General features: G+C 41.9%; 3 protein-coding genes across 4 annotated transcripts in view; 1 reads left to right on the top strand and 2 right to left on the bottom strand.

The window, feature by feature from the left end:
• LOC134017248 (glypican-6-like) overlaps positions 1-11,535 on the top strand; it is a 55,041-nt gene extending 43,506 nt beyond the window's left edge. For both annotated transcript variants that reach the window (XM_062456677.1, XM_062456678.1), the window contains 3 exons: positions 7,492-7,628; positions 8,816-8,991; positions 9,280-11,535. In XM_062456677.1, coding sequence (XP_062312661.1) covers positions 7,492-7,628; positions 8,816-8,991; positions 9,280-9,485 — 519 coding nt within the window. In that variant the 3' untranslated portion in view covers positions 9,486-11,535. The remainder of the gene's footprint in view (positions 1-7,491; positions 7,629-8,815; positions 8,992-9,279) is intronic.
• Positions 11,536-11,974: 439 nt separating this feature from the next.
• On the bottom strand, positions 11,975-15,884 carry dct (dopachrome tautomerase). Its single transcript, XM_062456679.1, has 8 exons — positions 15,370-15,884; positions 14,845-15,144; positions 14,550-14,650; positions 14,034-14,200; positions 13,581-13,760; positions 13,182-13,317; positions 12,781-12,982; positions 11,975-12,692 (listed from the first exon to the last, which is right to left on the bottom strand). The coding sequence occupies exons 1-8, from the start codon at positions 15,656-15,658 to the stop codon at positions 12,517-12,519; spliced, it is 1,551 nt and encodes a 516-aa protein (XP_062312663.1). The 5' UTR covers positions 15,659-15,884; the 3' UTR covers positions 11,975-12,516.
• Positions 15,885-17,915: 2,031 nt separating this feature from the next.
• LOC134016307 (L-dopachrome tautomerase-like) lies at positions 17,916-20,882 on the bottom strand. The gene is made up of 8 exons (XM_062455696.1): positions 20,517-20,882; positions 20,070-20,369; positions 19,897-19,997; positions 19,625-19,791; positions 19,333-19,512; positions 19,093-19,228; positions 18,692-18,893; positions 17,916-18,514 (listed from the first exon to the last, which is right to left on the bottom strand). Exons 1-8 carry the CDS (start codon positions 20,800-20,802, stop codon positions 18,345-18,347), a joined length of 1,542 nt encoding a protein of 513 aa, XP_062311680.1. The 5' UTR covers positions 20,803-20,882; the 3' UTR covers positions 17,916-18,344.
• Between the last annotated feature and the right edge of the window lie 5,061 nt (positions 20,883-25,943).

The following is a 25,943-nucleotide window of genomic DNA, read 5'->3' as shown; positions in this document are numbered from 1 at the left end:
TTTGATAAATTGAGCTCACCATGAATAAAGTATATAGACTGAACTGGCTTGGTCAGCCTGGGGAACTAGCCCTGAGGTCTGAGAGACGAGCTGGGATGATGTAAAAAGGGCTGCTTGGAATGGAGCACACTGCGAGGTCAGTTAGCCAGTGTGTAAGTAGTGCTCGATGCCTTACCAACAACTGAAGTAGCCAAATAATTGGTGAGCACACTTCAACACTGTGTTTGCTCCTGAGGGTTGGCTCTGGTACAACAATTAAAGCACTTAAAAGCGGGTTATATTTTAATGAACAAAGGACAAATGACATGTATTTAAATGAACAAAGAACAAAGAAAGTTGATTTCTTTGTAAATTGTGAAGATGCATGGTAATGAGTACAAATGCACTTCCCTTTACTGGTTACAAATTACACAGAAACCCCCTCAATAATTGTACAGTAAGGGAAGTGTTAGGTCTTAATCTATCTGCTCCTGTAATGTTTTGTGGGGGCTGAAATGAAACATCAGACAGAAGTGGACACATCTCCCTGTGATGGAACCTGACCAAATTAGCCCACAGAGAGTGAAGCCATTAGCAGGTAATTATGCATCCCTTGAAACAACACTATTTTAGCTATTTTGGGAACCAGGCAGTGTTTTTTATTATATTACAGGTAGTCAAGGGCTAAATTGATGTGTCTGATGAATAATTTCAGCAATGCATGTGGCAAGCTGAAGTTAATAGGATGTGTTGAGAGTTGTAGAGTGATGAGACACCTCCAGGGTTTATCAGAACTGAGACAGAATGCAATATTCAGTGTGCTACATATTTAGAGGCGGAATCAAAACTTGCCCTTGACAAGAGCTGTCACGTTATTTGAAGCATTCAGCACTGTATTACAGTTTTTGTAATGTTTTATGGAGTTTCCAAATCAACACCAATCTGCCTGCCACTGCCACAGAAACTACAGCCTGCCTATAGATGGAAAAATAGATCAGAATAGTGTTTCATCACTGCTGCACATGTGAACCTTATCTCCATGTCTAAAACGAAGATTGCATATATCAAAGAGCGATGTATGGGAAACCTTGTGAACAGTGATAAATATTCATTGCCTTTGTTACGTTGCCTTGCTTGCAACTATGTCATCCTTTCCATCTTTGTCAGGTTGTACGCAAAGATGGATCTCTCTGCATTTCTCTCATTGTTGTCATCCGTTGCCGCTAAATCAAAGATAGCTGGAAATAATGGTACATTTGAATAACAATAAGATTTCAGCTTCCGTCAGGTAGCTGGCGTGCCCAGGAAACACAGTGCTATCAGCTGGAGCGACAAGGCTGGAGTGGACATATGGTGCCGTCACTGGGGGGATGGGGGTGATATACTGGCAGGATAGCCACCGCTATGCTGAGATCTCCGTGTTAAATCATAGCCTTCCGCCTGGTCAGATTTGATGCACAGACATAATCAGGCTTTTAGGGAAACAGGGCTGGTGGCTGGGAGTGAGGCTGGGAACAGAGATGGTGCCAGGGCTGGGGCTGGGACTGGGGCTGGGACTGGGGCTGGGGTGTAAACTATGGTTGGGGCTGGGGCTGGGGTGTAAACTATGGTTGGGGCTGGGGCTGGGGTGTAAACTATGGTTGGGGTTGGGGCTGGGGCTGGGGTGTCAACTATGGTTGGGGCTGGGGCTGGGGTGTAAACTATGGTTGGGGTTGGGGCTGGGGCTGGGGTGTAAACTATGGTTGGGGCTGGGGCTGGGGCTGGGGCTGGGGTGTAAACAATGGTTGGGGATGGCTGTGAAACTCTGGCTTGGAGTCGAAGTTGGGGTAGCTGTAGGGACTATGGGGTTTGGTGGAACGTGACGACGTTGTCGAACTCATCAAGCGAGACATTTGACTCAAGGTACCGTTTACTCAGCATAAGTATTACTGGTGTACTTCAGAGAGTGAAGGTGGCGTTGCCTGAGTGGCAACTGCAGGAGTATCTTTCTGGGTGTAATGTTCCTGTGTGTACAGACTGAAAGCATTAACAGCTGGTTGATCTCTTTCAGGGGTGACCTAGCGCCGAGTCACAGAGGGGAAACATATTTGTATTTGCCCTCAGTTGATGGGTATTGATTAAATGAGAGAAGCCCACGAGTATGTGCAGACTGCTGCCTGCTCTGAGCACTAACCCCAGTCACCTCTCAGGGAGCACGACTGTTTACCAGACAAGGACAAAAGCGCTAATGCAGACGAAAATCCATGGTTGAACCACTTGCTATTCAAACCATAACAACAAAGGTCATTTACTTAGTGTATTCTTTCTCGACCAATATTATCTTGCGCTACGGTTTATTCATATGCAAAAAGTGTTTTTGGAGACAGATGGCAAGCTGTGGTTGAGAGCTTAGCTGTTTATGGGTGGACCCAGGCCCAGCAGGAAGGGCTTTATGAGGTGTAAGACACCAGTGATTAAATAGCCGTGTCGAGGGACACACACCCGCAGGGGCACCAGACTCAGACCCCCCCCCCCCCCCCCGTACACAGGCACACACACACTCACATACACACACACACATATCCAAGGCTGATTGTACCACTTGTGGGTTGTGACCTAGCTGTACGTTTATGTTTTTAGTATTTCACCATGAAATAGCTGAATATCTGAATAAAGGCTTTTTCCGAGAAGAAGATGTTTTCTGAACTTTTGTGTTCCCTACCAAAGAGCACTTTCATCACATTTGTTTTACATAAGGTAAACCTCCTGAGCACCCCAGATCTGTCCTTGCTGAACATTCATTGGAACAAACATAATCCTGAGGGTTGCTGCCTATGACAACGCCATATCGAGTAGAAAAGAAACTGTAGTTTCAGCATAGAGGGTTTTGTACAACTCCAAGCTCACGTTCAAATGGTTTGTTTTGATGTTGTTCCGATGTTTCTTCCGACTTTGCACAGACTTTGTCTGATGAATTGTTAACCTTGCAGTGGACTGTTATTGAGAGACAAGGATGTGTGGGTTCCCAGTGCTAGCTGGGGGAGCAGACAGACTCCTTGAACTCTGTCATTGAGATGCACGTTGAATCCAGCATTCATATCAAATGAAAAACTATTTTAATGCAGACGGTAACAACAGTTGCCAAGGAAAATATGTTGATCACCGAGTAGTCAGGCCTTTGCGGTTTCTGTGGGGAGACCTGTTGCACAGGCTATGATTAGATTGAGCCTGCACTAATTTAGCTCTGACCAGTCGCAGAGGGATACTTATGTTAGACATTGAAGACGTCTGATATATGATCCTTTGATTTCATGTAAGAAACAAAGGTTTATCATTCACCCATTTCCTCATGACATCCTCAAAAGCAACAACTACCCCAGTTTAAAATGTGTGTACGGTACTATATGCCAGAGAGAGAAATAACGAAAAACAGAGTGAGATAGAAAGAGAGAGACAGTATATGTGTGTGTGTGTACGCGCGTGCTGCGTGTGTGTGTGGTATTGAAGACGGTCTGGTTAAAGTCATATGAAAGGCAGATTGATCCTCGGTCAGCCTGTCAGCACAGCACCAGTGTACAGAGGCTGGGCTGCTGACATTGTAAAGCAGCAAGGACTGGGACTGCAGCTTCAAAGCCTGTGACATGTCAGCTTCTGATCTGCAGATAGGCAAGGGCATCTGAACGCTACTGATCCAGGGACAGTGGACGCACACTGGTACACTGTGATGAAAGGTGGAACCCAGCAACTGTTTGATCAACATACGTACAGCCCCACTGACACACGGACACACATAAACACACATGCAAATCGGGATTGGATTGTCATGCACATAAACTCACATCGAGCACTAACCAAGCAGCTGCTACCAGTGTGCTTAGCTTTCAGTGATGAACTGGTTTGAACATTATACACAAATTACCATGTGTTCACCATCCTCATTATCTTGATGAATTGTACTGTTTGTTTGCAAATGATGATCATTTGTAAATATTCTTCATATATTTGTCTACTTCTAACTATCCAATTATTTTCTACTGTGGGTAAATATTGTTTATGCAGTGTGTTAGGCTTGGAACATGCTGCTTTGAATTTTAAAGCATTTTCCATGGTCGATGATGTGAAAGGGTGAAGCCATGCCTACCGTATGACAGGTACTGTTGTGTATTATTTACCGTGAGCATTAGCTCATAACAGGCTCCTTTTTAATGAGGTTTACAGCTGGATTAATCCCCTGCATTGCTGTTTACAGCCATTAGTTAGAGTCCCTGGTAATCCCTCTCCAGACAGCTACAGAGGGGGACAGAGAGAGGGATGGAGAGAAAGAGAGAGAGAGAGAGAGAGAGAGAGAGAGAGAGAGAGAGAGAGAGAGAGAGAGAGAGAGAGAGAGAGAGAGAGAGAGAGAGAGAGAGAGAGAATGACAATAGGACTGAATGTACAGTTTTTGTCCATAGATACAGAAGACTGGACTTGACTGTCGCCGCAATTCAATCCTCAAATTGAATTTGAGGTTTAATCTTCAATATAGTCACTCCACTCCACACCCTGTTCCGTGACCTTCATGTGAAAAAGCTTGTCACTACAATATGCAGACAATCTTTTCCATCAATGCTGCAGGTACTGTACAAAACAAGACTAGAAAGCTCTCCTAAGTCTCTGTGAACCTGCAAAAACCTTTATCCTCACCAATCCATGGACAGCCTCGCATTTCCTAATTACTTTTTCCCCTGTCGTGTGTGTTGGTCCAGACGTACGGCTCCCCCTGTCTGTCTACCTGGTAGCTCCTGTCAGAAAGGCATCATGGGTACACAATGTCCTGTAGAGTTACAGTACAGTAGGGAAAAAAAATCATTAACCAAAAGGACTGCTGGTGCTTTGAGGAGTGATGGATTATAGATGACATGATGCATTAAGCAGAATGTAGGGCACAGGGGTTTGGCGACACAGGCCCTGTAATAGGCTTGTCCAGGGTCCTCTTACTTGGCATAGTATAAGTACCCCCACTGTGAGTATAGCATGCACATGTTTACAGAGGCTCCGGTGTGATTGTGTCTGTGTGACAGCCGAAGGAAACATAATTACACTGCTTAGTTGTAATTTATCTTAAGTGTTCCTGTAAGTGCCACATGAGAGAAAATGACATGATAAACATCAGGCTCACATCTTTTGACAGTCAACACCTCTCCTATCAGCAATCCTGTCATTGGTCCTGTCATCCATGAGGGACAGAAACATGTTTTACTGCATCAATAACACCTTTCATGTCCAAAGCCTTTGCCATCATCCAACACGTAGGCCTGTAATCATCCGTTTGGATCACATTGGTTTGAAAAACTAAAGCGTGGTTGGTTCCTGAGATGCTGCATGTCAGGCAGTGCTCTTCAGGTCTGTTTCGACCACCTGCTGATCAGCAACTCATAAGGAGATGGTCTCTCTGTCTGGCCGTCAGTAACAGGTAACAAGAAGATTGTTGCCAACACCTCTTTATTTGCTTGATCATGCTGTCTCTCGATTCTCCTCACTTTAATCCAGGCCTCTTGATCCAACCGTGTTTGTCTTTAGGATTGATGCAGAGGAATATACCTGCTACTGTTTGCTACCTACATCATGCTAGCTAGATTTATGCGGAGATTAAAAGATGTTTATTCCAATGTGATGAATATTAGTTCTCCACCTTTTGTTTCAATTAAACGTGTGCATTTATTCAGTGATGCAATCAGCATATTTCTTCCTCTTCTCATGGCGGGTTGGCTGAATACATTAACTTACAGTACATGTAACCAATTTGTGTTATCACATGCTAGACGCCTGCCCAGTTTGCCATTCCCATTTCCTATTCCCATTTGCTATTCCCATTGCATATTAGCACCGCAAGAGACAGCACAGTTTAAACGTGGCCTTGTTACATGAGTATTAATTATGAATGATTTGTATAATCCATGTTTATTTATTTATTAATTTATTAATTTACTTGATTAGATTGGAATTCTGAGCCTCTCCTCTCTTTGACTCTCTCTCTGTCTCTCTCTTTCCATTTCTCATTCTCGATCTTCCTTCTTTTTTTGCTCTCAGACGCTGTTAGTTTCGCAGATAGATAGTGCCATCTTGTGTTCACACTGATTTCCTACCAGCTCTGCCGGTGCTTGCTTAGGCTGTCCCCAGACTCTCTTTATTTATTCATAGGGAAAGCACAGTAGAGTGCCAGACTGACTCTGACTGAAAAGCAGTTTAAAGAAGTAAATTGCATCTGTGCTGCTCATATGAAAGCACTTTATACCTCTTTTTTCTTCTCCCTTCTTTGGTCTTCTGAGGCATTTGAGGTCAAATACAGTACAAAAGTCAAATACAATTTCAGAAAATACTTAAATCTCTTTTTTGAGCACTTATAGTGCTCTTTGGGAATATCAGTTTGTATTCAAGAGGATGGAGAGAAAGACAAACATATTCAATATTAAATATTTTGTATGAAATGGCATACCGCTGGCCTATAGAGAATCTAAATAACTAAATTTGGAATATATATAATTGTATTCACTCCTGCATACAGCTATTTGAACCGGTTCAGTCTGAAACCAACTGATGTGATCAGGTTGCATTGAATATGGCAGAAAAATATATTGTAATTACAGTATATGGTTTATCAGTATACAGTATATGGAGTCAGATGGCTGAGCGGTGAGGGAGTCTGGCTAGTAATCTGAAGGTTGCCAGTTCGATTCCCAGTCGTGCAAAATGACGTTGTGTCCTTGGGCAAGGCACTTCACCCTACTTGCTTCGGGGGGAATGTCCCTGTACTTACTGTAAGTCGCTCTGGATAAGAGCGTCTGCTAAATGACTAAATGTCAATGTATATGGTTCATCACAAATGGGCACAATCTGTTTGGCACTGTATGTGTCTGGTGCCTTACTCACGGCGGTAATGTATACCGTCTAACTGTGTCTCTGCGTGGTGTTTAATACTGGGGCACATGTGTGGTTAAGTTGAACATGGTGGGTCATTTTGTTGCAGTGAGTGCTGACCCTCTGGGCAGGATCAGAACTGTTAAAGTGCTTTGGTATCTGTGTGACAGGATTAACACATCAAAAGCAGTGTCAGGCCCTACAGCAATGCCACACTGGCACAACAGCACCTTTCATGTTCTGCTCAGGTTCAGTATTCCAACTCAGACCTCAGCATGACAGGGGAGCCAGGTAATGGGGCCTACCTTTACCTATCAGGTTTTCCCCCTCACTTCAGTAGAATATGGAAATGTGAACTTTTTTTTGGCACAAGTCAGATTCATGAAGCTTAAGTGCTGAAACATGCTCCAGTTGTTGGTGTGTGACTGTCATGCAAATGTGTGAATTTCACTCTGCGGGGGTGTCAAGCAGGGAGGCCTCTGTGAGCATTAGTCCTCCACCAGTCATCTGCATGGCACGTCACATCTGATTGTTAACCCGTCATTCTGACTCGCGTGTCACGCAAAGTTTTGTGGGTTAAGTTTCTCATGCAAGCCCATCAATTGTTTGACTGGTGTCCCTCCTTCTTGTGTCCAGGTGATTGACATTAAGGAGAAACTGAAGCTCTACAGGAAGTTCTGGTCCAGCGTGCCTGAAGCCATCTGTCAGGAGGACCGTGTCACTGCTGGGGAAGCCAGTGATGACCAGTGTTGGAATGGTCACACCAAGGGCAGGTACTTATGCAGCCACTAACACAAAGACCAGAAAAAAAAAAAAAGTTTTAAATCCTCCCAATTAATTGTGTAATATGTCTGAGCTCTGAATTAGGAACCCTGGATTATGTTTTTGCACCCACCGACTCACATGCAGTTGCTTGAAGAGCCTTTCGTTCTTTGGAGTAGAATTTTGTCAGAGGCAACACAAGTGGAAGACAAACAAGCTCAAGTCCCTCCAAGGAGTTGTTCAACAGTCAGACCAGGCAGCGTCTTACTGTAACTGGTTCCCCCCAGAGAGACCCTTAAATGTTTGCTGAAATTGCTTTGTTGTTTCTTTGCAACCAGTTCTCTCACGTTTCTCACTCTGAAAATGTGCATTATTAACCAGAATGTTTGACAATTGAAGCTTAAACGTTGCCTCGCCTCAGAAGGGAAGACAACTGTGTTGCTTTCTGCTTGACATCCATGTGTTCCATTCCATTTATTTTTGTGCTTCCATTTGTTTTTACATTAGTATAAATAACAGAAAAATTGTTTGTTCCAGAGAAAAGTAATTATGTTGTCCAACCAGTTCAGAAGAAGTAGTCTGTGAAATGAAAGTTTAAAAAAAATTGCCTGACACGTCCTGGATACACCCGTCGAGGATGTTTTCCCCAGAGAAATATCTTACAATTGTGTCAACACATTCCCCAACATACGCAGGGTCAAGAGTTTATCCTACCCTGACAGACTCTGGCTCGGCCCTCCTGTCAGAATGTGACCAGTGGACAAAAACAACAAGATGAAGAACTGCAGAGAGAGAGAGAGCAGCTTCTTCTAACCCTGCATTATCTAACTGAAGGGGAGGGGAGGGGGGGGGGCAGAGAGGTGGGGAGGGGGACCAGCACACAGCCTCCTATTCTGGAGAGTTCTCTGTGACATCCCCAGCATGCCAGAGAGACCAGGACAGCCTGTTATGAGGCTGTCTGGTGGAATTAGCCTCCCTGGCTTCATCCCTATTCACCCGAACGCTCCATGTTGCTGCAATGCTCCACTTGAAGCATTTTGCTAATTTTCTAATTACTGGTCTTGGCCTAGGTGTGCTTAAAATAGGAGAAGAATAGAAAGGAAAATAGTTGGCCGTGGATATGGCAGGTCTTTTCAGTTTCACCATGGTAGCTGTGTTTTTTGTTTATTACCACGTTTGTTTTCGTCTGGACCATCAGGTATTTCCCAGAGGTCCTCAAGGATGGACTGACCAATCAGGTCAATAACCCAGAGGTGGGCGTGGACATCACCAGACCAGACACATTCATACGCCAGCAGATCATGGCTTTGAGAGTGATGACCACCAAGCTAAAAAATGCCTTCAATGGCAATGACATCTACTTCCAAGACTCAAGTAAGTCTTCGCTGCATACTTTACCGTCTCTTATGTGGGTTAGGGTTAGTTAAGTAAACAAGTAAACAAACAACTTTCATGTTGTTTCCCATGACAATCACGCATGAAAGTGTATAGAATAATAATATAAATACAAAAACAATTACACATTTTTATGTCAGCAATATGTGATTTGCACAAACAGTATAGATATAGTATAGTACATATGAATTACAGTACTGTATATATTACAGAAAGCAGTGAGTTCTGTTGTTCTGAGCCGTCCTCTGTGCTGCTGTGCTTCTCCAGGTGACGAGGGGAGTGGTTCGGCCAGTGGCAGTGGCTGCACGGAGGCCTGCGTCACAGAGTTTGACTTTGTCAGCACCGAGGCCCCCGTGGTGGGGGCGGACCGCAGCGGCCCCATCGACGACTCCGCCACGCTCCCCGCCCCCTCGCTAGTCCTGTCAGCTACACTCGCCCTGGCAGCCCTGGCACTGCACCGGCTCTGGAGATAATGCTGGGGAAACCGGCCCCACGTGGACAGCAGGGTTCCTCTTTCCGCTGGCTTTTTTGTATTCAGACTGGGGCTGTGGTCAGGTTTTCATGCAGTCTCGGCCTCTTGGATACAGAGGGGTGCTTGGAAGCGAGACCCCAGGCGTCCTGGTTCTCCCCTCTCCCAGAGACTGTGCAGTACCATGCTTAGGTGGTTGCCTTCAGCCACAGCTCCACTATGTTAAACAGATGGCCCCCTGTCAAACTCTGTTCCGTAAGATGAACGGAGATCACTTTTTTTGCATACAGGAAATGTAGGTCTCCGTGAGAAAAGAAAAAAACATGCACTTTGATTCTTTTGGTTTGTTGATGCTGTAAAAGATAATGTATTATTTTGTTGTACCACTGTGAGAATGTGAGATCTCAGCTTGAAGTGATGAGAATTAGAACGTTTTTATTACCAAAATTATAAGATGTGGTCTAAGTCTTGACTTGCACATCTTGCAAGTCAAGACTAAATTATCTTTTGAAAGGTGTGTAAAGATTAAACTTATAAACAGCACCACAAAATATTAGTTAGCTGCTACCCTTACATTTTTGCTTTGAAGCCCTTTGTTTATTAAATATACAGTAACATTTTACATTAGTATTCTTGTTAAAGTTTCATTACATAAGTACTACAGTATTTAATAGGCAATGTATCGAGTTCAACGAAATATCCTTATTATACACAAAATATACTTATAATTGAAACAAAATATAGAAATATATTATTTTGTTGTGGATAAGTATATAGTGTCATTGTAAGTAAGTAAGTAAGTATCAAGTGTAAATAATTTGAATAGGAGAGAGCACAATTGAAAGAGCACAGTAGTGTTTACAGTGGTGCGTAGTGTCACATTATTGCAGTTTGTAAATACATGTTGTTCATTTTCACATTGCCTATTACTGTACTCAGTACATGTACTTATGAAATGACTCTGTAAAAGGACACTACTGGAAAATGTTACCACATTTACAAAACAGTTGCTATTCAGGTTTAACTTGATAACTCAAATCATGTACAGTTCTTACCAATGATTGTGTTTCGTTGTTCTGAGTGCAGATGAAATAAGATCCCATCATGTTTGCGTTATTTCATACTTCACTGTACTTATATTGTCTTTGTATTATCAACTCCTCAATAGAAAAAGGTCAACTTATAGCTAAGGAATACTTCCTGGTTTACCAGGCTTGTCATGGGTGCACCTATAGGGTTCTGTTGACTTGATTCAGCAAATTATTTCATTTTCTCATACGCATCCTTAGCAGGCTCAGCAGTGGAATAAATTGTGTTGTTGGATTTCATACATATCTAAGTGAATCATAACAGCTTAATCAGCAAGAAAATGTTTACATGGGTTGTGTTGATGTCCAGTACTCATTTTCTGTATCCGATTTGAATCTGTACCTGGTAACTCAGGTTGGAGTAATTTTTGTGTTTTATTGACAGCATTTTCAACTCCACAGGCCTATCCCCTAAACTGTATGTTCATATTTTTACATTACCTGAAAAAGGTGATTTTTACCAACCCAGTTGTCATGTAGGTTCTGCTTTGAATATCCACCTTGTTTGCATATGAAATTAATGCGTATTCTGCAAATTATTGACCGATGGAGTATGCACTAAACTGTTTTGACCGCTTGTTGCTAGGTCTGTAAAAACGTTTATTTACCTCTGCGAACTTTCAGGAGGTATATAAACGGATTTATTAACTTTTGAGAACGTCTTCTGGACCAATAGGAACAGCGTATTGGTCCAATTATTACACTAGTATATAAGATACTGTTTTGAATCCAAACTCAATTATAAAATGTAGGGTAGGGTTTTAATGATGATAATTAATGATAATTACATGAATTCCATGCTGTAAATGGTAAATAAGAAAAAAAGAGTAAACAATGTGCCATGTTGTTGCAGCTGAAATTCAAAACACATTGAAGACTTAAACCGCCAAAGGCAACAACAACAAAAAAAAGTCATTGAGTTTATCTCTGAAGCATGAGTGGTTGTGTGTGTGCAGGCTGGCCTCAGGCTGATCACAGCCACCTGTGAAATGAGAATCTGAGAAGGTGGAGAGGGCCCGGGCAGGCTTGGTTGCTCCAGAGAGGATCGTCAGTAGAGCGTGCCTACCGAGGCTGTGAGAGGCCCTGCATTACTGGAGGGGGCATACTTTATTTATCCCTCAGACACAGACCAGCCAAACCAGTCTCAAGAAGGACTGTATGTCCACTGTTCTCCAAAAGGCCAGTCAGCTCAGTTAACCATAAAGGCCAGCTTACGCTTACATATCAGGGGAGTTAGCCAGTATTATAACCTTTAGCTCTTATCATGATCTCTGTTGGGCGTTGCAGCAATTTTGTTGGCTTGCTTGTTGCCTTTTGATAAGTCAGTATTATTGTTCACATTGTATGGATGTAGGGGAAATGATGTGCAAAGTCATGGAGAACAGTTTGCCCCTTTGTCAGTTTGTCCTTGAATAAGATTCTTTATTATGAACAATGGTCAGAGAGGATACTGTTTTTATGTTTTGTATCATTGCACTTTTAATGGTAATATTTTTGCAATAAAGTCTTGAAAATGGATGTTCATAAATCAGCAAAAGTAATGTAAAAATAAAGGTTTCCAAAACATTATTCATTAACATTTTGTAAAATCATATGTACAATGATCTAGATGACATAAAACTCTTACAATTATGCCTTACAGTTTTTTATTGCAATTAAAAAGATTTGTTCAATTTTTTGTTACTCTTTCTTGCAAATAAACATTTGATAAAAGATGACAACAACTTTGTAATCTGATTACTTAATTTTAGTTTTACAAGCATTAAAATGTGGCAAATAATTACAGGACAAAATGATTCGCGCACAGAATTTTTTCTTTTTCTATTTGGTTCACTTGTAGTGATAGATGTAGTGGTAGCCTTAGCCTTTAAAAATAAAAAGGTTTGTGGAGGACTTAGGTGTGTATGAGTGCTGAAGAACAGTTCAATATTACAACCACTTTATCATCTAGGCTTCCTCGGTGTATCTTCTGTTTGTGAACTCTGCTTTAATCAGAGGTTCAAAGCCTCTTCTTCTTCTCCGTTGCAGGTTGAGCACCATGATGAAGAGGAGAAGCAGAAGGCCCAGGAACACACCACCCAGAGTGGACCCCAGCACAAACACAGTGGCTCCACCATCGCTGTCTGTGGCAACATTAAAGTACATCGATTGAGAGAATATTACTGGTGGAAATAGCTTTGGAAGATTTCTGTGCAGTCAAGATTTGCTCACCTTCCAGTGAAATGGCATAGGAGTAGCCCAGTTGTTCAGCTGCCACGTAGATCTCCTCATTGGTGATTGGAGGGAAGAAGGGTACCATGTTGAAATCTCTGTTGTGGCCAATAGGAGCCATCTCATCTGGGTAGGTGGAGTTTGTAGGAACAAACCTCTTCATCCACTCATCAAAGATGGCATCCGTGAATGCATGGAGCACCTACAAACACAACAAGACGATTTTATATTATTATGGACAGAAATAACAATATTATTTAGCACATTTCCATACACTTAAAATACTTTTTAGATGGTTATGGTGGATATACATTTCGGTCATATCATCCAAAATTATGTTGGATCATTTATCACTTTCTTTGAAGGAACATGAACCCTGGGTCAGATCCTTCAATCCTCACCAGGAAGATGGGGTCATTGGCAGCAGAGTGGGCCAGACCACTGGTCCCATTGAGGAAGGAGTGGACCAGATTGTGCAGGTTATCCACCGATGAGTCAAGCTCTCCATTTGGTTTGTCATAACCTTCAAGAGCATTCCTGTAAAACACCAATCAGTAATATTTAAATCATAGCATCACATTGCAGTTTAAAAAGTCTCACCATCCTCCATTTAGTCAGTGTTAAGGTTCAGCTATTATTTATGTTAGTAGTACTGCAAAATGTAAAAAACATACAATTGTGAAACACCCATGGCGGTGTTCTTAAGATTAGATCTGTTATATACATTAGTCAATCTGGTCTAAAACTGACTAGTCATGGTAATGGAATAAATGTGATATATGTAAGCATGCGTAGAAGACCTGAAGCTGAATGTGGAGTTGGTGAAGTAGGGAGGGCTGTCAAAGTCCCTGAGGGAGAGGCAGCTCCTCACGTCATTCATGGTGGGCAGACTCATGTTGTTCCTCTCCACCACACCTCTCCTGATGGAGCCCTCGTTGGTCCCGTTACACAGAGTCACCAATTGGTTATATTCGTCAAGACTAGAAGCAGAAGTTAATATTTTTACAACCTTATTGTTAGCCCACTGTGGTGCTATGCAAAAATAAAGAATTTAATTAAAATTAGATTAAATTATTATTATTATGTTACTATTGATACATGAAATGTATTAATAGTAATTCATAATTATTCAAACATGTACATACTGTATTCTGTATATATATTTTTTTTTAATTAACAGAGAAAAGCAAGGCACATAAACATCAAAGATGACCCATGAAAAACCTTTGTGTGAATTCCCATGTGTGACAGACCTGTTACACACCACTCCCCAGTTGGAGAACCTGGACTGGTTGCTGATGAGGGAGGGGTTTTCTGGGTTCCGCCCTCCCAGGAGAGAGTCTGTGCAGACGTCACACTCACTCTGGCCTGTAGCAAAGTTCCAGTATGGCACAGCAAAGTTCTCGTTGCCTGTTAATCTCTGCAGATAATTTTTTTTTGATCCTATACTTTCTGTCTGATTATGTCTGATTTAATATACATTTATGACCAATGCCAGTTGTAAATAATCTCTAGTTTTTTACCATTACTACTGTTATGAATGACTGATTCTTGATCACTTTGCAAACCCTAAAGTTGAGGATTATTGTAGCTCAGTTTGGTTATTGAGCAACTGTATAACTGAAGCTAAACCTCTTAACAAACTTGCATACCAACAAGTGAAGCATTTTTCTTCAGATAGACATGTATTAAACACATGGGGGAAAAACTTTATTATTGAGATTATCATACTTCCTTGTGTATTTGTCTGTTTATATAATATCTCTTACCTGCAGCTCTCTCTCCAGGCTGAGGAGGTGGTACCTGTGCCAGGTTATGAAGGCTGGGCCCTTGTGGGAGAAATCAATTGCTCTGAATGGACGGCCTGGACCTGCAAAGGAACCATATCCAGGTTTTGAGAATAAAGCTATTTTCAACATATCTAACAGCTATACAGATACACAGGTGGAATGATAAATCGAAAATGCAAAGAGATATGCCTATTGATTTACAGAATGCATTTTTCAATAAAAAACCTAGCATTATTCTAATTAGTTAGTGAGAACATAGTAGAGAGACGTTTACCAAGGAGTGTGTCCCTGACAGAGTAGTAGTGCTGCCAGACAAAGAAGTCGTAGATGGAGATGTTGGTGAACTGAGGCTCGGTTCCATTGGGTCCCAGGAGGCCCAGCCAGTGCTGCGTGGCGATGACATAGTCTGGCTGGGTGGTGGTCTTGGCCAGGTCCAACACATCCAGGAACTGCTGGAGCTCAGCTGGTGTCAGAGAGTGGATGTTCTTCCTCATCACTGGGGCTTTTCTCTTGTCGCAGTTTGGTCCTGTCCAGCCAAACTTACACTGGCCACAGTCAAAGCCAGCAAAGTTACCTGCACATGGAAAAGGAGAAGAGAACATATAAACAATCGAAAAACATACAAAATAGAGTTAAACCGACAATGTGCTCAAATTTATGCTGAAACTTCCGGCAGGTGTGGCTCATGTCCAAGTCCTGGTCTACTTTTGGTCAGCCAGTCTTACTTTTTTGTAACTCAACACTCTAATCCAAAATCATAGATGAGGGTTTACAGACAACAGTTTACAGCATGACTCACCAGAGCATCTGCATGTCTGATTGAAGAACTTAGTCGGCCATCTCTCTCTATCATCCACATTTCTCAGTCGATAAGGTCCTCCCCAGGGTTTGCTGTCCACCCTGATGTTGGAGCAGTTTCCTCTCCCTGATAAACTTCCACACACGTTAGCAGGATCCGAGCCCTGAGACGGGCAGCACTGCTTGGACACGATCCCCTCCACCGTGCAGCACACTCTAGGAAACTGAGCCCCTGTAGGCTCGGGCCTGAAGACAAAACAAACCAACACCACAACCAACGCTTTCATCATCTTTCCCACTTCTTTCTCTTCTCACTCCTTCCAATAAAATCAGTTTGCGCACCAATTCACTGCGATGATGTCATCAATTAGTTCCTCCAGAATGGCATGGAATCTCACTGTGCTATGCTCCTCCGCTGTGTATTTAAGATTAGATACAGTGATAACTGTAACAGCTATGAAGAAAAAGCCCTGTGAGCAAGTGTCTGAGTTCCACTTACTTTCATGGACATTAACAAACCTTCCAATTTATCTGCCGCCTCTTAGTACAGCCCGAAAGGATTAAGCCATTGGTCTCGTGGTAATCACCTGACAACACAGGACTGTGAGCTGGGCTAATACCAGGGAAATGCCTGGAGGGAAATGTGCTCTGGTGGTCAGCTTGTGTGTCTGAGAACAAATAAACTGACTTAACTCCATGTCATTTTTCAACAATTGCTCATTGACATCAGGATTTCTTACATTTTCACATAGTGATTGTGATATTCATACTGTGATGAGTGTTTAAAAATGTATGAAGTTTAATCTCAGTTCCATTGTTGACTACTTAGACTAATAAGTCTGCTTAACTGTAACCCATTGTAATCAATTACACAAAGTTACACATAAGCACTGGTTCTACAATGATAGATTTGCTCACAAGACACAAGTTCACTCTTGTGACGTTAAGGAGCACAGACCACAACTTAATCATCCACTTCAGACTGTTGTACCTAGACAGTAATACTCTTCAAAATGATTTGCATGTTTGCCTAAGGAGGGCGTTCTAAACCAATAGCTAACACTGGGTGCTACTGGGGATTCCTCTCGTGTTCTACTTGAAGGAATCACAAATCTTTCAAAGCGACCAATGACCTTTTTGTTTCATGGCAACGAAGGCATATGATACATGCTGCACTGGTGTGCAGACATCTCATGTCATGTGCTTTATCCTTGAGTGCGTAGAAGTCTTTCTCCTCCCCATTTAAAATTCCTTCGTGGCCTTCCATGTGATGGCTGCTGATGCTGACGAGAGTCACATTGCAGATCACAGCACAAACTGTACTCTTATCAGTTGTAAAAAAATCTGTGTAGGCCTACCAGCCATTCGTAATAAGAGTTTCATTCTCAACCACTAAACCTAGTGAGAGCTCAGCTTAGTGAAACTGGTTGAGATCAGAGTATTTTGGCCTACTCTAGTCATACAAAGTTACAATGGTTTAGTACTGTACTGTATCCAAACAGAAATGAAAAGGTTTGTTGCATGGATTCATTGACATCAAATGTGTAATTCGGCTATTTTGAGAAATTCTTGAGACTGAGGCTTCTTCTCAGGAGTAAAACATCTACTTGTGTGACAACATGTTTTATGCGGCTGGTTCTCTGGGGTTCATTGCACCTGACAGGATTACAGCGGACATTCCAGGAGGACGTCCAATGGAATGTGTCTGAAGGAATCACTGTTAAAGTGTCAAGATACAAACCCATCAGCTCGCAGCACCACACTTTTGGATAAACGTATGGGCGTAGGTTTCATTAGACATGGAAGGGACATGTGGGACACCCTTTTCATTAAGAAAGTCCTATTTAAACGGCTGTATCTTCAGTTATTTTAAAAAGCATTCCCGCCCACATTTGAAAACAAACCTATGCCCCTGTGTAAACGATTCAAGGAGCTGAAACATGAAGACAGTAAAGTAAGACAGTATCATGATAAATTTGTACATAGAATAAAATAAATTAACAGTTTAATGAAGCTGTGCATTATCCCCGTCAATGATTGGTAACACAATTAGTCACAGTGGGGCCAATTTTCTTTCTTGCCCCATCATGATTTTTCTAAATAAACAAGCCCTTGCCCAAAGATGAAAAGCAAATGTAGATGCCAGTCAACTAGTCTCCAAACATTCTTGTTTTCACCAAGAAGGTAATTGAAATGATGTATTCCCCACAAAATCTATTCATAATGTATCCTTTAAAAATATACAACTTCAAACACCAACTCTCTAAATTATGACCGCACCTGAATCATTTATTATAGAAGCACTAATTCCATTTGTTTCACAGGGGACAGTAGAGTAGCACTTTATTAATCCCAGAAAGTAAGATTGCACTGTTTCAACAGCAGAGGAATCAACAAAAAACTAAATGTACAGAGTTTTGAATTTCATAGTGCTTCAAGGAGCTACTCAAACCGGAAAACGTAATAAAGCAGCCTCACAAATTCAAGGTATTTGAGACATTTGCCTGTGACAACATTTTCTTTTTACATTTTGATGGAGACAAAAAACACCTTAAATGTAATTTCAGTAAATTATAGGTTGTGAACTGTCTATGCTATTTCAATCTGTAAATTAAAAATGCCACTGAGCTGACAACACACTTCCCAACAGTTAATTTTGATGCTGCCATGACAATGATCCCCCCCTCAACTTACCGAGTGTGAAACTTTGTGGCCTCTAACGCAAAACACCCCCTGAGATCCAGAGATGGCATGACAAATATCAAATGACAGGACGATGTAGACTTTGAAACCGCTTTTGAAGAGCACCAGAAAGATAGAAATTGTAACAATGTTAAAATACTAATCATGTCTGTCAAATTTGAACCATTTTGTTGCTTGCACACCATTGCGTATTTCAGAGAGAAAAGAACGGATTAGTGTAATTGTATTAAAATATATCAGAAATACAGTGGCTCCAATAAAAATTATAGATTATTAAGAAGATTCTGTGTACATTCTGTTGGAGTAGTTAAGAAGTGGTTCAAAGCCACTTCTCCTTCGTGCCCGTAAATAAAGCAGGAACACCACAAGGAGAACCAACAAACCTATAAAAACTCCTCCCAATGTAGATCCCAAAACAAGCACATCAAAACCGTTGTCTGTTTCTGAAAGAAAAATGCATAAAAGTTGTTTAGCAATAAATTCCTGTACGTCGTACAAAAGCAGTGAACAACCCAGAAAAGGCTTATTCATATTGGAAGCTTTGATTAGGGCAAATAAATACAGTAGGTCACTCGTGTTACCTGAAAATGAATACAAGTATTTGTATTTCAAGAACTAACCTTCCAGTGCAATGGCATAGGAGTAGCCCAGTTGTTCAGCCGCCACGTAGATCTCCTCATTGGTGATTGGAGGGAAGAAGGGCACCATGTTGAAATCTCTGTTGTGGCCAATAGGAGCCATCTCATCTGGGTAGGTGGAGTTTGTAGGAACAAACCTCTTCATCCACTCATCAAAGATGGCATCCGTGAATGCATGGAGCACCTACAAACACAACAAGACAATTTTATATTACTATGGACAGCAATAACAATATTATTTAGCACATTTCCATACATTTAAAATACTTTTTAGATGGTTATGGTGGATATACATTTCGGTCATATCATCCAAAATTATGTTGGATCATTTATCACTTTCTTTGAAGGAACATGAACCCTGGGTCAGATCCTTCAATCCTCACCAGGAAGATGGGGTCATTGGCAGCAGAGTGGGCCAGACCACTGGTCCCATTGAGGAAGGAGTGGACCAGATTGTGCAGGTTATCCACCGATGAGTCAAGCTCTCCATTTGGTTTGTCATAACCTTCAAGAGCATTCCTGTGAGAAACAGACTCAATTGTTGCCAGGGAAGATATTTTTGTTTATTTGTTTTTCTAACCTAGACAATCAAAGAGATTTGAGAATTCACAACACAACACCACCTGAAGCTGAATGAGGAGTTGGTGAAGTAGGGAGGGCTGTCAAAGTCCCTGAGGGAGAGGCAGCTCCTCACGTCATTCATGGTGGGCAGACTCATGTTGTTCCTCTCCACCACACCTCTCCTGATGGAGCCCTCGTTGGTCCCGTTACACAGAGTCACCAGTTGGTTGTATTCGTCTGGACTGGGGAAGAGCAAACACACTCTCATCAAACCCCATAATGTTGGTAAACACACACATACAATTTTTCTGGATGTTTTTTTAATGGCCAGGATGCATTACTGTAGCCACAGACCTGTTACACACCACACCCCAGTTGGAGAACCTGGACTGGTTGCTGATGAGGGAGGGGTTTTCTGGGTTCCGCCCTCCCAGGAGAGAGTCTGTGCAGATGTCACACTCACTCTGGCCTGTAGCAAAGTTCCAGTACGGCACAGCAAAGTTCTCGTTGCCTGTTAAACGCTGCAGAGAAAAAAAGTTGTTTTGAAGGAAAAAAATAAATACATCTTGTTGATTTTTATCACGCAATAAGTGATCCCATCATTTCTAAGTGAAAAACGAAAGGACCTGCAGCTCTCTCTCCAGGCTGAGGAGGTGGTATCTGTGCCAGGTTATGAAGGCTGGGCCCTTATGGGAGAAATCAATGGCCTTGTATGGACGTCCAGGTGCTAGGGCAGATGAGAAACTGTCAAAATTCCTGCTACACGTATTGTTGTTGTGTAGGAATACATCACATTTACCAAGGAGGGTGTCCCTGACAGAGTAGTAGTGCTGCCAGACAAAGAAGTCGTAGATGGAGATGTTGGTGAACTGAGGCTCGGTTCCATTGGGTCCCAGGAGGCCCAGCCAGTGCTGCGTGGCGATGACATAGTCTGGCTGGGTGGTGGTCTTGGCCAGGTCCAACACATCCAGGAACTGCTGGAGCTCAGCTGGTGTCAGAGAGTGGATGTTCTTCCTCATCACTGGGGCTTTTCTCTGGTCGCAGTTTGGTCCTGTCCAGCCAAACTTACACTGGCCACAGTCAATGCCAGCAAAATTACCTGCACATGGGAAGGTATAGACTGTGAATATTGGGGTATTCCAAACAGTGCAATGTACAATACTCTTAGTAGTATAATATCATGGTACACACAGTGTTAACTCCTGCAGAAGCACTAGCATCATAATCTACCATTGCAACTGCTTACCTGAGCACCTGCAAGTTTGATTGAAAAACTTAGTCGGCCATCTCTCTCGGTCATCTCTGTCTCTCAGTCGATAAGGTCCTCCCCAGGGTTTACTGTCCACCCTGATGTTGGAGCAGTTTCCTCTCCCTGATAAACTTCCACACACGTTAGCAGGATCCGAGCCCTGAGACGGGCAGCACTGCTTGGACACGATCCCCTCCACCGTGCAGCACACTCTAGGAAACTGAGCCCCTGTAGGCTCTGGCCTGAAGACGAAACAAAGCAATCCCACAACCAACGCTTTCATCTTCCTCAAGCTCTGTGTTATCTGTCTCCTTCTTGAAAATCAACTTGTGCATCAATTCCGCTAAATTAGGTGGTCGATTAGTTAAATAGTTAAATTAGTTAAATTAAATGGTCAAGTCTGATCTCAAAATGAACCACCAGGATCTCTAGTAACTGTAACCATCACTACTGATGTGGCATCTCTGCGCCGGGTTTTTAAGCTTCCAGATGACAATGTTGTTAGTTAAAAGGTTTGCCCTTCAGTACAAGATCTCGTGGGATGGAATCATCCTTAAATAATTTGCCCTGCAGACAAATAATTATGTCCAATGTTTTTTTTTTTCTTTTTTCGAAACTGGGAAGACCTTTGCAGTGGCTCTTAGTTCCTTTGTCACTGAGCTGGAACAGCAACTTTTCTTGTCCAGTCTATGGTGGACAGTACTGTAGCTTACATTGTATCGTATATCTACCTTTGTTGGAAACACTATGGCACTGGACACAGTTGGCACACTATGAAGACCAAGACACACACTATTCAATACGGTGGTGATAGTCACACTGTTAGCTCCTGATCAGCCCCCGAGGATGTGTTTGGAATCATGTGTTCAGCTGTGCAGTGTCCTCTCCTGCGTTCTGTTCACGGGGGCATGCCACTATCTCATCGTACATGGATTTTTCAGACATTTAGTATGTTTGCATTTCCGTTTGAAATAATCATGCAAACACCTTTGAGGTGATTTGCTGTTTATTTATGCTCAACAACAAGGAATCATGTGTATATATAACAGTTAGCTGACATACTGCGGTTAAACCACAAGATGGTGATAATCCTCCATGTAAAATGTTGACAGTTTCAAAGAAGCAATTGTAGGGAGTTGATGAGGATTGTACTTTCTGGTGTAACTCTTTATGTAGATTTTTACATAATGTCACTTATCCCCAAAACCTTTTTGGGGTAAATAGGCTCTTAAAAGGGAACCAACAATACACCAAACAAAATGAATTAAAACAGGAGAAACACTTATATTGGGCACAATGAAGTGTATAACTTTACAAATATGAATAATGATCAATGTGCATTAATAATGATAATTGTTAGTATTGTTATGAAACAATAGTAAATAAAATAAAAAAAATCATCAACAACATCCTCCTATTTATAAATCAATAAGAAAAACTTCTAAAGATGCAATTCTCTGTTCAATATTTTCCAACCCATGGAACTTGGTAATGCATTTAGAAGTTCCATTTGCTTCACCTACCCCCCATTATCATGTAAATAATTTTGGTATTACGCTTTGATTTTGCACTGAGTGGTTGAACATTGTATGTGAACAATTTGAGTGTTGTTGATTTTTGAGCTGCTAATTGCACCAGCGTGCAATATGCAAGGAGTGTTGTCCCTTTTTTTCCGGAAGACAATGTTACCCTGTGGTGTCGAGAGTCCTCTACGTCGCCCATGGAAGTGTCATTGTTTTAACATGGAAACTTCCAAACAGAAGGCCAGCTTCGCATGAAGAGAGATAGTGCTCAGCCCTTTGAAGTGGTGAAAAACGAAAACTCTCCTTTTAATACCATTTCAAAGAGATATCACAGAAGGAGAGGACGCTTCGCTTGTGAAATGATCTGAAATGATCTGCTTATTACCATGCTGATGGAGAGATGCTTACATTCTGCTAATGGCTATGTGAATATTCCACTTAGTGTGTTGTGCCCTGCACACATTTAGAGGAATATAATGTGTCGGTTGGAAGACAGAGAGCCTTTTCAAATTGTAATCGAGAGCACTTCAGTTTTATTCACTGTGAATAGAGCTCAGTAGGCGACGACTGGAGGGACTGATAGGAGACGAGACTCTCACCTCATTGAATCCAGAATTCTAGACTACCTCACACTTATGTGGCACCTTACAATGAGAAATTGAAAACAGCTACTCATTTCTCCTGCAACTAACTCACAGTGATGGTAACACTCGTGTTTAAAGGTAACTGTCTAAGAAATGAATGCAGTGAATGTGTCTGGTCTTAAGCCGCCAAAGGGAGAATATGGCCTTGCTTCAGATACAATATCTTTTATTAACTGAAAGGAAGCTTTGAATACAACTTTCATCAGCGGTATACAGTATAACCTGTCTACCTCAGGCAGAGGGAACGTTTATTACTCAACATGATCTGCCATTTTGAAGGTTAAAATCATGAGATCAGCAGAGCTCTGACAATAATATACTTGTAATGTCTCCATCCATCACCTGAACATTGTAACTTGACTTTATCTGAAAAATATTTGTGATCCCCATGACAAGATCGATTGACAGCACAGGGCTATATTGCTGTTTCTCTATATGCCATGTAAGACTTACAGAGAGAAAGAAAGAAAGAACGAGAGAAATAGTTGGAGAAAGACTTAACTGAAATGCAGTAGTTCTGAACAGCATGAGGGGGCAGTGTTGTTCACTGACAGGCCCTCAGAGATGATTGACCATCCCTCCTGAGTTGCCTTCATGATGCTCTGCCAAATATGCCATGAAATAGTCTAGGTATGGACATCTTTGTACTTTGACAGTCACCATTTCAAATTTCAACCATGCCAGGCAATAGCTTACAGTATACGTTGGGCTGGGTGTTGTGTACAAACATAGATTGAGTGGCCCAGTATCCCGACTTAATCCTCTTTAAGGCTTCTAGCCACCTTCAAACTAATATCTAGGGGCAACGTATAGTTCACGATGTACCCTACTTCTCCTGCAAACAGTTCTAATTAACAACTGGAAAATAAGATTAATAGTTTGTGCTAAGCAATACGCTTTAGGTCAATTATTCTGAAGGTTCCTGCGATGTTATCATGACGTTGTAAAGCAAAATTCAAGGACAAGTAGCGTAAAAAAATCCTGGTTTGATATGTTTCCATGAAGGGTCAACAAGCGTTCAAATTGATGGAGATGATATCTGTTTCCATCAGTATGAGGTGTACGTTATAGGGAAACCTCTAACGCTCATTACATGCTGTTAAATGAATTTATCCTCATTACTAATCTGTCCCTTGTACCATTAGAGATGGAAATTAGAACTACAAACAGGACCGTGGGCACTTTTTAATCAGAATACATTAAAGTTCCATTTGTAACGATGTGTGTTTTAGCTAGTTTGTCTCCAGAACCCTGTCAAAAGCCAAACACATGATCCTCTTACAGTGAGAATCTGGCCTGTGTTCCCATGGCCTGGGCATGGGGGCTGTCAAGCATCTGACAAGCATTGTCAGATGCTTTTAAGGAGTAGCGTCACACATATGTGATTCTGAACATTCCAACCGACTATTTTCCGATAGACAAAAACTATATGACAAACGCTATAGTATGGCTTCAAAATTTACAATTAGGAGGCTAACAAGTAACACTAGCAGGTAGTAGCATTGCTACGAGTATTATGCTAGGTTGCTAGGTAACGGAAGCTAACTAAAACTAGCTAGCTTCCGTTTTGGAAAAATAACTCACTCCTTAAAAGGTTAAACAATTATAGGAGGGAATGTGGTATATTGTTCTTTAACTGGCTCCTCAAAACTAAACTAGCAGCTAACAAAATACAGTTTATTTTGCTGTGCCCCAATCAGAACATTGGCTAGACCCTTCAGTGAGCCTTTCTTTACCGAGTCCCGCCCACCTCTCTGGCAGCTTACCGATTTACATTTGAGCATAATGCAGGCATTAGAGGAGGCACAAGGCAGGCCTGATAAGTTACAAAGTGCTCCAGGGGTAAACCTCGTAAGAGAGGGTTTGGAGTTATTTACAGCCTTCAAATCCTTCAAACATTCATGTCTGGAGGATGAGATTGGTTTTGCTGTTGGTGCCTTGCTCACAAAGCAAACACAATGCTTGTGTAGGGTGTTTAACCGTAAATGACCAGATGACATTAATTTTAATAGACTGATCCCATCACATGCTTTGGACTTGTGTGTATGATACTGCTTAGGACATAAGAGCCCTGTCAAAGAAGGATCCATGCTGAAAAACATCCCAGAGACACAAGGGTTGGCTCTGTAAAGAGGAACACAAGGAGACTAAAAAAGATTTTTAAATGCAATTTAATTTTCAATGAAGCACTACTTAAGTTGTATAGGTTTTTCCCAACAAAGATATGTTTTATTTGTGCATTTCGCATAATAATAATGCTCAGAAAATGCAAAAGCTTCACAAAGGAGGTGAAAAGCAATGGATTTCCTTCTTATCAGAATTGCTTTCTGTACAGTTGTTCCATTTGAAATGCATTTAATTGCAAATAGAAAAGAAGAGAGAGAAAGCCAACAATGCGCGCGGCTGAAGCGGTTTCTCATCTGCAGCGAGTGAAAGTATTCAAATCTAAGCGGGCAGACAATGAGGGAGGAATCGTGCTCTGAATAGTCTCTCTCCCTCTCTCCCTTTGACTCTTAGACCAATCCAAGGTATTTTCCTTTCCTGCTCTGAGGGGCGGGCTCTCAACTCTACACCAACTTCCTTACCACTGTGGAACAAAATCAGTCGGATCGTATAGCAAGAGCTGACATGTAGGCATTATTCATTGTGTTGCTTTACCAGACTTGAGTGTGAATTTAGATCTTATACAGCTCTTGACAATGTATTCCGAGACACTATTCAGGGCTAAGGCCCTGTTATGCTGTGGCGTTCTGGCTGCTTGCTTCATTAGGTGGCCTGACAGGGATGCCTCACCATGCTTCTGCCAAGCTTTACCAATCTGTTTTTTCGCAAAGCCCCAGAAAAAGGCCTCACCCAGACTACCTCTCCCTTCTCTTTCACTGCTCAGAGGGAGGAGTGCTGGGGGATCACGGGCTACAGACTGGTTGGTGCACGGACCTTTGAGGGGCAAGCCTGCGGGACAACACCCACCCTATCTGTCGACAGTCTCATTGGAGCAGGAGGGGGAATTCGAAAGAAGAAAGTGCACCCATCAAACTTTCCAGTGCAGCTAGGAATTCTATTTTTTCCCAACAAAGATTTATACATATTTATACAAGCCCAAATGCTGATAGGAAAGTGGCTGAAAAAAAATCTTGGAATTGCAGAGGTAAACTATATGTAAATGCCATAAAGTAATAGACTTGTAGTGCAAATCACACCATTTTATCTTTAATTTTGCTTTCGTACCCCCCTCCCCCCCCCCAACAACCTCTTTC

Source organism: Osmerus eperlanus, chromosome 3, assembly GCF_963692335.1.
Source record: "Osmerus eperlanus chromosome 3, fOsmEpe2.1, whole genome shotgun sequence".
Taxonomy (NCBI): Eukaryota; Metazoa; Chordata; class Actinopteri; order Osmeriformes; family Osmeridae; genus Osmerus; species Osmerus eperlanus.
This window is presented reverse-complemented; position numbering and strand designations above follow the sequence as displayed.